This window comes from Corylus avellana, chromosome ca1, assembly GCF_901000735.1.
Source record: "Corylus avellana chromosome ca1, CavTom2PMs-1.0".
In the NCBI taxonomy this organism is placed as follows: Eukaryota; Viridiplantae; Streptophyta; class Magnoliopsida; order Fagales; family Betulaceae; genus Corylus; species Corylus avellana.
In genome coordinates, this window is record NC_081541.1 from 9,658,771 (window position 1) to 9,671,594 (window position 12,824).

The 12,824-nt window shown below is 37.0% G+C and overlaps 1 protein-coding gene across 1 annotated transcript; it reads left to right on the plus strand.

Annotated features, from left to right (window-relative positions):
* Positions 1-826: 826 nt before the first annotated feature.
* Positions 827-4,691, plus strand: LOC132178904 (probable serine/threonine-protein kinase WNK9). Its single transcript, XM_059591485.1, has 7 exons — positions 827-1,137; positions 1,258-1,295; positions 1,447-1,674; positions 1,812-2,032; positions 2,428-2,585; positions 2,670-3,108; positions 3,211-4,691. The coding sequence occupies exons 1-7, from the start codon at positions 1,063-1,065 to the stop codon at positions 4,269-4,271; spliced, it is 2,220 nt and encodes a 739-aa protein (XP_059447468.1). The 5' UTR covers positions 827-1,062; the 3' UTR covers positions 4,272-4,691.
* Positions 4,692-12,824: the final 8,133 nt, after the last annotated feature.

The window sequence follows — 12,824 nt, forward strand, 5'->3', positions numbered from 1 at the left end:
AAGTGCAAGAAAACATACCTTCTTCTCTCTCGCGCCTAGCTACATCTCCCGCTTGAGCATCGTCATCACGTACAAAACAGAGCATCCCACATATTAATGAGTTACACCAATTAAAAAAATATGGTGGTAGAAAATGAAAAAAGAACAAGAATTGCGGGACACTCTCTCTACCAGTACCAAAAATACCTCTCACATCCTTGACAACAATGCAGATGGTGGCTCTTGAACTTCTATTCGTTGGATTTGATTCACACACTTGGCATTCATCTAGATTAAAATGAGTGGAAATCGAAGCACTTTTACTGGGAATATGATCATAAAATGGAGAACATGCCATAATATTACGTAATAAATATGTTATTATATTATTTAAAATTTTTAAATTACATGATATCATTATCATTATTAAATATAATAAAATAAAATTTTGGCCGCGAGAATCTTTGCTACTCCAGGCTACCCAACCAAAGCTAATGTGCATATTAAAGGGGCATGGACTGGTAATCAAAGTATCAAACCCAGCAATTTATAATTGGAAAGTTTCAAAAGATTTTCGTGATGCAAAAAGAAAATAATTCCCAAAATTCCCACAGAGCCTCAACACCACATAAAATAATAAAACTTGGATGGTCCATGTCTTGCTAGCTGTTGCGGGCCAATTTAGAGGGAGAGAGATACTGTGTTTGGTTTTACAGCTCGTGATGAGATAGAAAGCAAGAGCAGCAAAGCAAAGGGTGAAAGGGAGAGGCTGTTTTGTCAGGTTCTGTCTAGGGGTGCTGCCCAGTAGATAGCCTTTGTGAAATCTTTGCCGCGTTGTCTCTGAGTGGTGGGCAATTAATTCTGTCCTTTTGATGGACTCTCCAAAGCTTTCTCTCTCTCCTTCTCCTCTCTCTTCTTCCTTCACAGAAAAATAATAATTGCTTTCTATATTTTTAACTAGTATTGGATTACTCATTAATCTCTGCATCTATCTCTCTTTCTCAATCAGCCACAGACACATACAGGCACAAAGGAAACATTGTAGACTAGGAACAAGATTTATAAAAGAATAGAAACCAAGGAATGAATGGTGTTTCAGCTGTCGAACCAGATTACTCTGAGTTTGTTGAAGTTGATCCTACTGGAAGATATGGAAGAGTATATAACCACTTTTGCTCACTGGGGATTCTTGCTTCTCTCCGCCTTCTATTGGGTGTTTTATTTTCTTATAAACATGAGTTCTGTTTTTGAGTTCCCTTTGTTTGCTATTTTTTGCAGTACAATGTAATTCATGGCAAAGGAGCCTCAAAGACAGTGTATGAGGCTTTATTCTCACGATTTTTGCTGCATACCCTTTTCAAATTTCTGCAAGTTATTTACTTTTTGTTGGCTTTCTGTTACTCTTTTTTTTGTTAATATTATGGTTTTGCAAATGAATGGGCGTTTGGGGTGAACTCGTTATTGCAGTTATAAAGCTTTTGATGAGTATCAAGGGATTGAAGTAGCATGGAATCAGGTGAAGCTCTATGACTTCCTACGGAGTCCTGAAGACCTTGAAAGGCTGTACTGTGAAATCCATCTGCTCAAGACCCTTAAACACAAGAACATCATGAAGTTCTACACTTCTTGGGTTGATTCAGCTAACAGGCACATTAACTTTGTCACTGAGATGTTCACCTCTGGTACTCTCAGACAGTAAGCATCATATAAGATTTTGACAAATACTCTTCTGTGTCTTAATCTTTCTTGATTTTCTGACTTGGAATTTTGAAATTTATTGGATTTTCAACGCGGGTAATTATTTTTTTCTTGAATTTTCAATTGCTGGTCAGGTATAGGCTAAAGCACAAGAGAGTAAACATTCGAGCCGTGAAACATTGGTGCAGACAGATTTTGAAAGGGCTTCTCTATCTCCACGGCCTTAACCCCCCTGTTATCCACAGAGACCTCAAGTGCGACAACATTTTTATCAATGGGAACCAAGGGGAAGTCAAGATTGGTGATCTTGGCCTCGCAGCGATCCTTCGTAAATCTCATGCTGCTCACTGTGTCGGTAAGTTGGAAGTGTTTTAGATTCCCTCAAGTCTTAAAGCTGGGAACTGTTATTAGATTTTATAATTTTCTGCATGGAATACAAATCCGCATCCAAACTGCCCCCCATGTGTTTGTCATACTATTTTCAGAAGAACTGACTCGATCCTGGGAGAGTTCTTGGAGTTTGTGGTAATACATATGGGTGTTAAATCACTACTTCTCCCAAATGCTTAAGCTTATAAGAGAGAATACACACCAAATATTTAATTGAAATGAGAGGTGAATAATAGATATATGGTTGATCTAATAGCATTTTAAATTACTACTTATCTCAAATAAGGTTATAGAAATGAATGAATTTAATAATTTAATTTATATTCGAATAATTGAATTGTTTTTTTTTTTCTTCCTCAGGAACACCAGAGTTCATGGCACCAGAGGTGTATGAGGAGGAATATAATGAATTGGTTGACATATATTCTTTTGGAATGTGCATCTTGGAGATGGTCACCTTTGACTATCCTTACAGTGAATGCACCCACCCTGCTCAGATATATAAGAAAGTTATCTCTGTAGGAACACAAAACTCTTAATTTACTTTTTCCATATTGAATTTTGTCTCCACTAACAAATTACATCTTGCATTTTCACTATAGGGGAAAAAGCCAGAGGCTCTGTACAAAGTAAAAGATCCTGAGGTGCGACAGTTTGTTGAGAAATGCTTAGCAACTGTGTCCCGTAGGCTCCCTGCTAAGGAGCTTCTGAAGGACCCTTTTCTCCAAATCGATGAATATGGGTCTAAGTTAAGTTCAATAGAGTACCAAGGAGATAGTGATGAAGTAGGCCCTCTCCTAAGACAACCTCATTATGAAATTTTGAACAATAATCCCTCTTTGATGAGTGGGTACGACAGCAATTATCATGGTTATGCACCTGAAATTGATTTAGACTACCATCCAGTTGAATTTGAATCGAGTGAACTTGATCTCTTCTCTTGTCAAGAGGATGAGCATTTGGGAGATGTTGACATTACAATCAAAGGGAGAAGAGAAGACGATGGCATCTTCTTAAGGCTCAGAATTGCAGATAAAGAAGGTTAATTAGAGTCATAATTATTCCAGAATGCCTTTTTTCTTCTTTCCTTACATTGTCAAATGAGCACAGAAACCAAATTGAGAATTGCTTTCCTCTGTGCAGGCCGTATTCGAAACATCTACTTCCCATTTGACATCGAGACTGACACAGCAATGAGCGTTGCAATAGAAATGGTGGCCGAACTTGATATTACTGACCAAGACGTGACAAAAATAGCAGATATGATTGATGGTGAAATTGCTACTTTGGTACCAGAGTGGAAGAGGGTGCTGAGCATGGCGGAAAGTTCACATAGCACAAGTGCAAGCTTTTGTCACAACTGTGTTTCAAATAATCACCTATTGGATTATGTATCATCAAATAGTCCAGGAGTCAAGAATCTGCAAGTTCTTCAGTGTTCCAAACATGGATGTGCTGCCATCCATGGGCGTTTCGAAGAGATAACGTACCAAGTTGAAGAGTCAGAACAATGTGTAACAGATGGTGCACCAAAGACATCAAGCCAATCTGGTGGCATCCATTTTGCTGATATTTGGGCTCAGCAAGACGAACTAGAATTGATTTCATCAGGGTCAAGGGAGATCTGCTGCGATGAAGTGAATAAGCCATTGGACCAATCAACCTTTGCAAACGAGAGAACTATAATTTTGGATAATCAAAGTGAATCCAGTGCAAGAAACTCTCTCTCCACAAATCCTTCAGCAGACTGTACCATCTTGGATGATTATGATAATGAGATTAGGCAAGAATTAAGATGGCTCAAAGCGAAGTATCAAATGCAGTTGAGGGAGCTCAGAGACCAACAACTAGGAGTGAAAATGAAATGGACACCTTCGAGCTTGTCTCAAAAGTCTGACAACTTAGAGCACAGAAAAGGCGAAGTTTCACCGCCTTTGGGCTCACCCCAGATAAAGAGAGAGAACATTGTACCTCTCCTGAAATCTTTTCCCTCTTGGAAACAATTAACTTCAGATTTTCCCATTGGTGCTGATAAGAAATGCTCCAGTGTGGCAGACCAAATGACCGGAAATTCTGAGGCAATCAATGGCTCTTTCAGTCCTGAGAAGATGTTTACTGCCAATAGTTTCTATACTGGAGCTTTGGTTCTTCCAAACTCTCTGCATAGGGCAACTTCTCTTCCAGTTGATGCTGTTGATGTTTAAAGCCTGCCAGCCAGCCAGCCAGCCAGCCAGCCAGCCAGATACTCTTAGCTTTCTCTCCAAGTTGACACCACGCCCTCCAAGTTTTAACAGGCTGCCTCTTTTCATTGACAGAAGAAGTGAAGGTGATATATCTATAACTTGTACAATCAGAGACTCAACTTCCACAGTTCCACAGATTGTAGGGCCTGTTCCCAGGTGAGATTACTTCACTTGGGTAATTTTGAGTTAATGTACATTACCCACTAACTTAGAAGTAAACCAGGTTTCCCAAATTTTCTCCTACATCCTCTGATCCCCTTTGTATGCCATGAGAGAGTGAGTTAATGGTTGTCATAGGAATGGCATGTGATAAGGTATGTTTGACGTATTTCACTTGAAATGGAGAAAATCCTACTGCCGAGCATACACATTATCGTTGCATTTACATGTGGAAATATTGAAGAAAAATGTTTGGGGTATTATAATTTTTACTACAATTCTTATATAATTTGATATGGCAGCCCATAATTGATAAACTAATTAAGAGTGTATAGTTGATAAGTCAGTCATTAATTAATTAAATTGACAAGTTAAATTTTTTGCTTAATTATTTCACCAATTATGAATTATCATATTAATTTGTAAAGAAATTTATAGGTCAACTTACAAATTGCTTTTAGAGAAGCATTTAAATGTAGACCTTTACATAATTACACTCATCAAAGTGCATATGTTGAGCTATTGGCATGATGGACGTGTGGTGCACACTCCTCGCTTAGGAGGAGCAATGCTATATACTAATTATTATAGTTTATACCTTCATCTCATCCCTATCTCACCGGGCATGTAACAGTATTCATTAGTCTAGTAGGATTAGGGTGTAGTATTTAGTGTTGAGTAATGTTATTCTTCATTCCTATGCCACAACAAGCTGATGTGACGTGTTTTAAATAGTTTATCGAATTAGTTAATTAAAAAAACAAAAACCAAACAAAGGTGGATTGAGATTTCTTAAAATTTTCTTTAAATCTGAGATTCTCAAATTCATAAATCTCAGCCGTTCATCTCGTCTCAACGTCTAAAATAAGCCAAAGTCATGTTTCAGCATTTAATGAAAAAGCTACTAAACCTTTGAAAATCTCAAATTTAAAGAAAATTTTAAAAAATTTCAATCCAAGAGAAACTACTCAAAACAAGTATCGTCATGAATGTAATAAATAAATATAAAAATATATCATTATCTTGAGATGAAACCATAGGGGATCCCAGCATCATGTGCACATGCCACAATGCCACCACTCATGTCATGTCCAATAAATATTTACAAAGCAAGCAAATCCCTCTGGTCCAGCCACTCCTTCAAAGACGACTTTCTTTTTTTCCCTCATCCCCTACCTGTCTGCTTTGTGTCGTTTTCAAAGGTCAGCAGTAGCATGGGCGGTTTTACCAAAGAACAAAAGTTAATGGTCCTGAACCTAACTTCACCGCCGGTGCCAGCATCATGTGAATTTCTACTTGACCAAAATTGCCAACTTGGGTTAGATATTTGGAAGAGTATTGTAGAATGCCTGGCATCCACCATGACTGCCCTGGTACGACGTAACTTTGTTTTCTACCAAAAAAAAAAATTAAAAAAATTAAAAAAATAAAATACTTAAAATTATCTTTAATTTTATGTCACATTAAAATAATTTTTTAATTAAAAAAAAAAAAACTTTTAAAAGCACTAACAACCAGAAAAATTTTCATTCAAGGAGACGTAGATGGAATGAGGTAATTATCATTAATAAAAGTGGGTGGAGTACCACGGTCTTAATTGTTAATATTGAGGTATTAATATTAATATATTAGGATTCGGCTTAGGTTTAAATCTCCCAACGGTTGAAATTAAACAGAAAAAAGAAAACAAAGGCTGCAATTTCACTGAACCCGTTCACTTCTCTCACGCTTCTTCTCCTTATTCCTTTCTCTCTCTAAACTCATTCTTCTTCTTCTTCCTTTCTCTTCTTGTTTTTGTTTAATCTGAAAATTAATCAAGACAACTTCTAACTAAACTGAGTATTTTCATAGAATTTCTCTAACCTTCTTCTCCCATATATTATATGGTGGATATTAATTAATTGGTAAAAGGAGGATTGAATTGAATGGTGGATAAGAGAAGGCTAGGGTTGCTAGTAAATTCAGGATTGAATTGAATGGTGGATAAGAGACGGGTTGCTAGTAAATTCCCATATACGTCGTACAATGTAACTTTTACATTTACCGATTGGCTTGCTTTCGTGGCAGCCTATTAGTCATTTTAGACATTAAAAAGTTGATTCACAGAAAACTAGAAATTAGTACTTAAAAATAAAGAAAAATGAAAAATTAGTCATTGTGATTTTGCAACTAACTCACTGTACGGTATTAAAATGAATTCAAAAATTTATGATGTATGCCAAAAAAATAACATAGTTTCTACCGTCAAATTTTGTCTATTAATTTAATAAATTTTGTGTTAGTATGATACTAACACAAAATCGAATAAGTATAATAATTTTATTGGATCTAACGTTTCACGCTATCATAATTTGTTAAATCATTGAACGAAATTTGATTATAAGGATTATATTATTTTTTTGGCATACATCAGAAATCGGAGAGTTAATTGAAAATCACGTAAATCTCGTGGACTGCATTTTTACCTTTTTTAAAAAAATAAATAAAAAAAAGGAGAAAAAGTAAATTAATACCTCACACGTAGAAAGATTCCTTTATGACTCTTCTTCTTCTGAAAGGGTCTTTACAAACCAACCTTCCCCAGTTGAATTCAGATGTGTAATAGAAAGCAAGAAAAGTGAAGCTGCCGTACAAATTAACAGCTCCATTCAATCATTTTGTCGTTTATTTTTATTCCTTAGTCTCAAGTCATCTATTACAGAAAAAAGAGTAATAAACATTAAACGGGCTATTTTTATTTTAATTTTTTTCCTTCTTTTATTCAATAATAAATGAGACAAGAATTATAAGAAAACAACCTCAAGTCTTAAATAATAAAACTCAAACGAGAAAAGGCGATAAAAAAAAAAAAAAAACAAATAATAAATAATAAATTCAAAAAAGATCCAAACATTTCGAAGGACGGCATAAAATGGTAAATAAGAGTCAAAGGAGTAAAGGACTAAGAGCCCCAAGCCATAAAGGCTATTGTATTAGATGCATAAGTAGTTGAAAATGTGTCAAGTTTTAAAAATTTATTCCATCTAGTGTTTATGCTCGTGCAGCTTGCTACAATGTGAATAAGATTTTTTTTTTTATTTTTTTTAAAATGAGATATATACTTACACTCAAATTTTTAAGTGCTACGTGATAGTAAAAAATATTAATAAATTTTAGATAAATTATTATTAAATTTTGAATTCAATAGTATTTTTCTGCACCACGTCAGAAAATGTCCTTTTAAAAGTTTGAGAATGCAAGTGTGAATAACATTTTTCAAAAATAAATAAATAAATAAAAGAGAATAACAAGGGCAGCTAAGTAGATGCCCAACAAAAACAAACAGACACAATCCTAGGGTACTACATGTAAGAATTCAAAATAAGTACTAAGTAGAAAAATTGATATGGTAGGATTTTTTAGGAATTCTGGACCTCCTATAGGATTTTCGAATAATCATAAACCTCCTATGAGCAATAAGAGGTGCTCTCAAACTCCCATAAACACAAGGTTTGAATAAATTCTTGTTATTCATAAATAATGCAGTATTTAAAGACAATAAAAAATAGAGTCCCACATGAGATAGGACTTTCATTTAAAATAGATAAATCTAATCCTACCCAAATAACAAATAACAAGATAAAAGAGATAAACATAACATAAAAGTCCTACAGACACAATAATATTAAAATAATAAAACAACTATAAAACATTAATGAACTAAATAACCTAATTGATAATATTTCATAACAGACCCACTACCTAACAATGACTACACGTAACACTGCGCTCGACGCCGGCAAGAAACTCCACGCCAATGTCATCACCACTAGCCCTGCCTCCTCCCCAGACTCCTTCCTCCACAACGCCCTCCATTTGTACGCTGCTTGCGGCAACTCATGCTATGCACGCAAACTATTCGTTGAAATTCCGCATTCGAACAAAGACACTGTAGACGGCCTTAATGGGCTACTATGCTCGACATGGTTTGCCCAGAATTTCGCTACTTTTGTTTGTCGAAATGGGGAAAGAAGGAGTGAAGGTCGATGACTTGGCCATGGTTTGTATGTTTAACGTGTGTGCACGGTTGAACATACAAAAGGTAAACCAAAAATGGAGTGTTTGAGTCAATGTTACCAACTTACCACTTCAAAGCTTATAGGGACATTAAAAAATTTCAAGCAACCATATTCCATGGAAGATAAATAGTTGAAAAAATTAAAAGCTTATTATAAGAAATAAAGCATCTAACTATTCAAAACCCAACTATAAATGCACCTTTGCATACATATGAAATCCTCTGCGCTCGAAAAATCAACTAATTTCAGAGTTTAAAAAAGTAAAAATAAATAAAATCAATGGCGTTTCACTTGTGTTAGAACTGGTAGAGATATATGCTCAATCAAAATAAATCAAGACAAGAGATTCTACGCTCCAACAAAATTGAACGAACACTAAATATTAACAATTTGTTCCATATAATAAATTTGCAAGTTACAATCTTTTCCTATACTAAGAGGAGAATAAATTTGCAAGTTACAATGTTTCTGTTAAGGATAAAAATAAGTCTCAAGATAATCTCCAAATTCAAATTCAAAAGAGTCTTCAAGATAAAGCTTCTCAAGATAAAGATTATAAGAGGAGTTAGAATTTAAATTATATGTTTCAGAATTCAAATGTATTTCATATCTTTTAGAATTCAAATGTATTCTCAAATCTGTAAATTGTTATCTATTGTAACAACTTTAATTATAAATACAAAGCCTATACCAATGTTAAGGTAAGGTAGTACATTTGAAAATACTTCTGATTATCAAAGTCTTTATGGTATCGGAGCTATTTTTTTGACTCACGTCAGTTTTTCTTTCCTGCCACCTATTTTCATTTTTTTTCTATTCCCATCTCACTACCCATTCAGATTTTTTTTCTCACTCCTCTCAACCGCAATGACTGATGCATCATCTTCCATTGTGGTTCCCACCTCATATGCTACCATCACCACTACAACCACCACTATCCACACTTCTGTTACTCACAAGCTTTCAAAAGACAATTATTGTTTGTGGAAGGCTACTATTGTGCCCATTCTCAAAGGCCTCTCTGTCTATGGCTTCGTTGATGGCACTATCAAACCTCCACCCCAAATCATTGAAGTCGTGTCCTCCACCACTGATGGAGTTGAAACTATCGAAAAGCAACAAAATCCAGCATATGCAACATGGAACTAGCAGGACCAACTCATCCTGGGTGCTCTTACATCCTCCTTAACGGAGTCCATCCTCACTTATGTGCTCAAGTGTACCACTTCCCGTGATCTTTGGTTCACTCTTGAACGCCTGTTCACCTCTCACTCTCAGGCTCGCCTTATGCAAGTTCATCTCCAACTTGTTACCCTCAAGAAGGGTGATTCCTCCGTCTCGGACTATTTTCAGAAATTCACAGACCTCGTGGATACTCTTGCTGCCGTTGATCAACCACTCAATGATTTTGAGCTCACTGCATTTCTCCTTGCCGGCCTTGGGTTTGACTATGACTCATTTGTCACATCGTTACCACCCGTGTGACTCCTATGACGATTGATGATCTATATGGGCATCTTCTTGCTCATGAGCACCGTCTTTTTCACAATGCTGCAACACTAGATGCTACCCCTGCAGATGCAAACTTTGTGACTAAAAATAAGCCAACCCGTGGACGTGGAGGCCGCCATTCTCCATCCAATTTTAATTATGGCCGTGGTAGGAGATACTCCCAGCAAAATCGTCCACCTTACCAATTTGGAAATCAGCGTGGCAGGGGGCGTGGTTGACGATCCTCTCATTCTCAGTCCCGACTTTTTTGTCAGGTATGTCTAAAAGCCGGTCACGGAGCTCTCACATGTCACCACCGATTTGATGATTCTTTTCAACAAGAGCATACATCAAATGCTCACGGCTATGTTGCTGCACCTCCCTCCCTTGTGGATCACAATTGGTACCCAAACTCTGGGGCCTCGCATCACATCACTTCGGATCTTGCCAATCTCAACTTGAAGGCCGAAGAATACGGTGGTTCTGACCAAATCCGTGTTGGTAATGGTACTGGGCTTTCTATCAAGCATATTGGGACTGCCCAAATTTCTTCCCCTTCTCTTCAATTTCAATTAAATAATGTTCTCCATGTCCCTCAAATTCGGAAAAACCTATTGTCTGTGCATCAATTTAACAAAGCTACAAAAACTTATTTTGAATTTCACCCATATAAATTTTTTTGTTAAGGACCAAGCTACAAGGAACACTCTTCTGCAAAGGCGGAGTAATCACGGGCTCTATATCATTCCTCCTTTTTCAAATGTCAATAAAGTGCGCGATCCAACTGCTTTGGTGGGTGAACGTGCGTCTGTGTCAAGTTGGCATTCCCGTTTGGGTCATCCGGCTTTTAGTGTCGTTCGTCGTGTCTTATCTTCATTCAAGCTTCCATTTTTGCAAAATAAAAAGGACTCCATGTCTTGTGCTGCTTGCCTTGGATCCAAGAGTCATCAACTCCCTTTCTCCAAGTCTCTACATTGTAGTAAATTTCCTTTAGAATTAATGTACACAGATGTTTGGGGTCCTTCTCCCATTTGTTCAAAATCTGGTTTCAGATATTATGTTTCATTTATGGATGATTTTAGTCGTTATTCCTGGCTTTTTCCAATTATGCGCAAAAGTGATATCTTTGATATTTTTGTTAAATTTCAATCTTACGTTGAACGATTTTTTAACAGAAAAATCAAGTGTGTCCAATCTGATTGGGGAGGCGAATACCGCTCTCTCCATAAATATTTTCAACAAAATGACATCACTCACAGACTATCTTGTCCTTATACCCATCAACAAAATGGGGCTATTGAAAGAAAACATCGACATATTGTCGAAACTGGATTAGTTCTTCTCTCTCATGCATCTGTTTCCCTTCGTTTTTGGGAAGATGCTTTTGTCACAGCATGTTATCTTATAAATCGAATGCCAACAAACACTTTACAAAAAAAATCTCCTTTTGAAATTATTTTCAAAATTCAACCTGACTACAATTTTTTGAAGGTTTTCGGTTCAGCCTGTTGGCCAAACTTACGACCCTACAACACAAATAAGTTGCAGCCTTGGTCTGTCCAGTGTCTCTTTCTTGGGTATAGTCTTTTACACAAAGTTTACAAATGTTTGCATATTCCAACCGGTAGAGTTTACTTCTCACGAGATGTGATATTTCAAGAAGAAATCTTTCCTTTTCCCCAGGCTGAAAAATCACCTTCTTTGTCCTCATCTAATGCATCAATTTTGGGTCCAGCTCCTTTTCAACTTTCTCTCCTCCAACCCGTGAGTTCTCTACCAGCAGCAAATGTGCTCCTACAAGCTACTTCACATGCACCTACCCTCACCCACGTCACTCCTCATATGCCAAACAACCCATCTACATCTGCACAAAGACCCACCCGTGCGCCTAGACCAACAACCTTATTAACCGGTCCCTCAATGGTTTCCCAAGCACCTCCCACAAACACATCTATGACAAGTCCCTCTCAAACTCATTAATTTCCTGCCACACCTGTTGAAAATCTAGCCCCTAGCTCACCTGAAAATCACTCAACAACCGTAGCTCACCCAAACTACATTCAACCCGTGAACCCCTTAGTCTCACCCACTCCCACGTCTGTAGGTGCCCACATTACAAACCAAAATATCCCTACCAACACCCATTCCATGACTACAAGAGCCAAACATGGTATTATCAAACCAAAAATATCCACCGATAGTACCACAAAATATCCTCTCCTTCATGCTCTCGTAACCGAAGCTAACTTGGATTTGGTAGAACCAACTTGCTACTCTTCTACCATCAAGCATCCGGAATGGAGAAAAGCAATGAATTGTGAATTTGATGCATTGTTACAGAATTGAACATGGAAATTAGTTTTCCCTTCGGAGGCTCAAAATATTATAGGATGTAAGTGGGTATTCCGCATCAAACGACGGGCTGATGGTTCGGTTGAAAGATACAAAGCACGTCTTGTTGCCAAGGGCTTTCATCAACAACCTGGTGTGGACTTTGGTGAAACCTTCAGCCCTGTAGTTAAGCCCACTATGGTACGTACAGTTCTTTCTATTGCAATTTCAAATGGCTGGGCTATTCGTCAAATTGACGTAAACAATGCATTCCTACATGGGGTATTATCTGAAGAAGTTTATATGACTCAACGCCCTGGATTTACTCATCCTCAATTTCCTCTGCATCTATGCAAGCTGCAAAAAGCTCTTTATGAGCTAAAACAAGTGCCCCGAGCTTGGTTTTCAAGGTTAAGCACTCGTTTAATTGCTCTTGGTTTTCATGGTTCAAAATCTGATACGTCATTGTTCATAT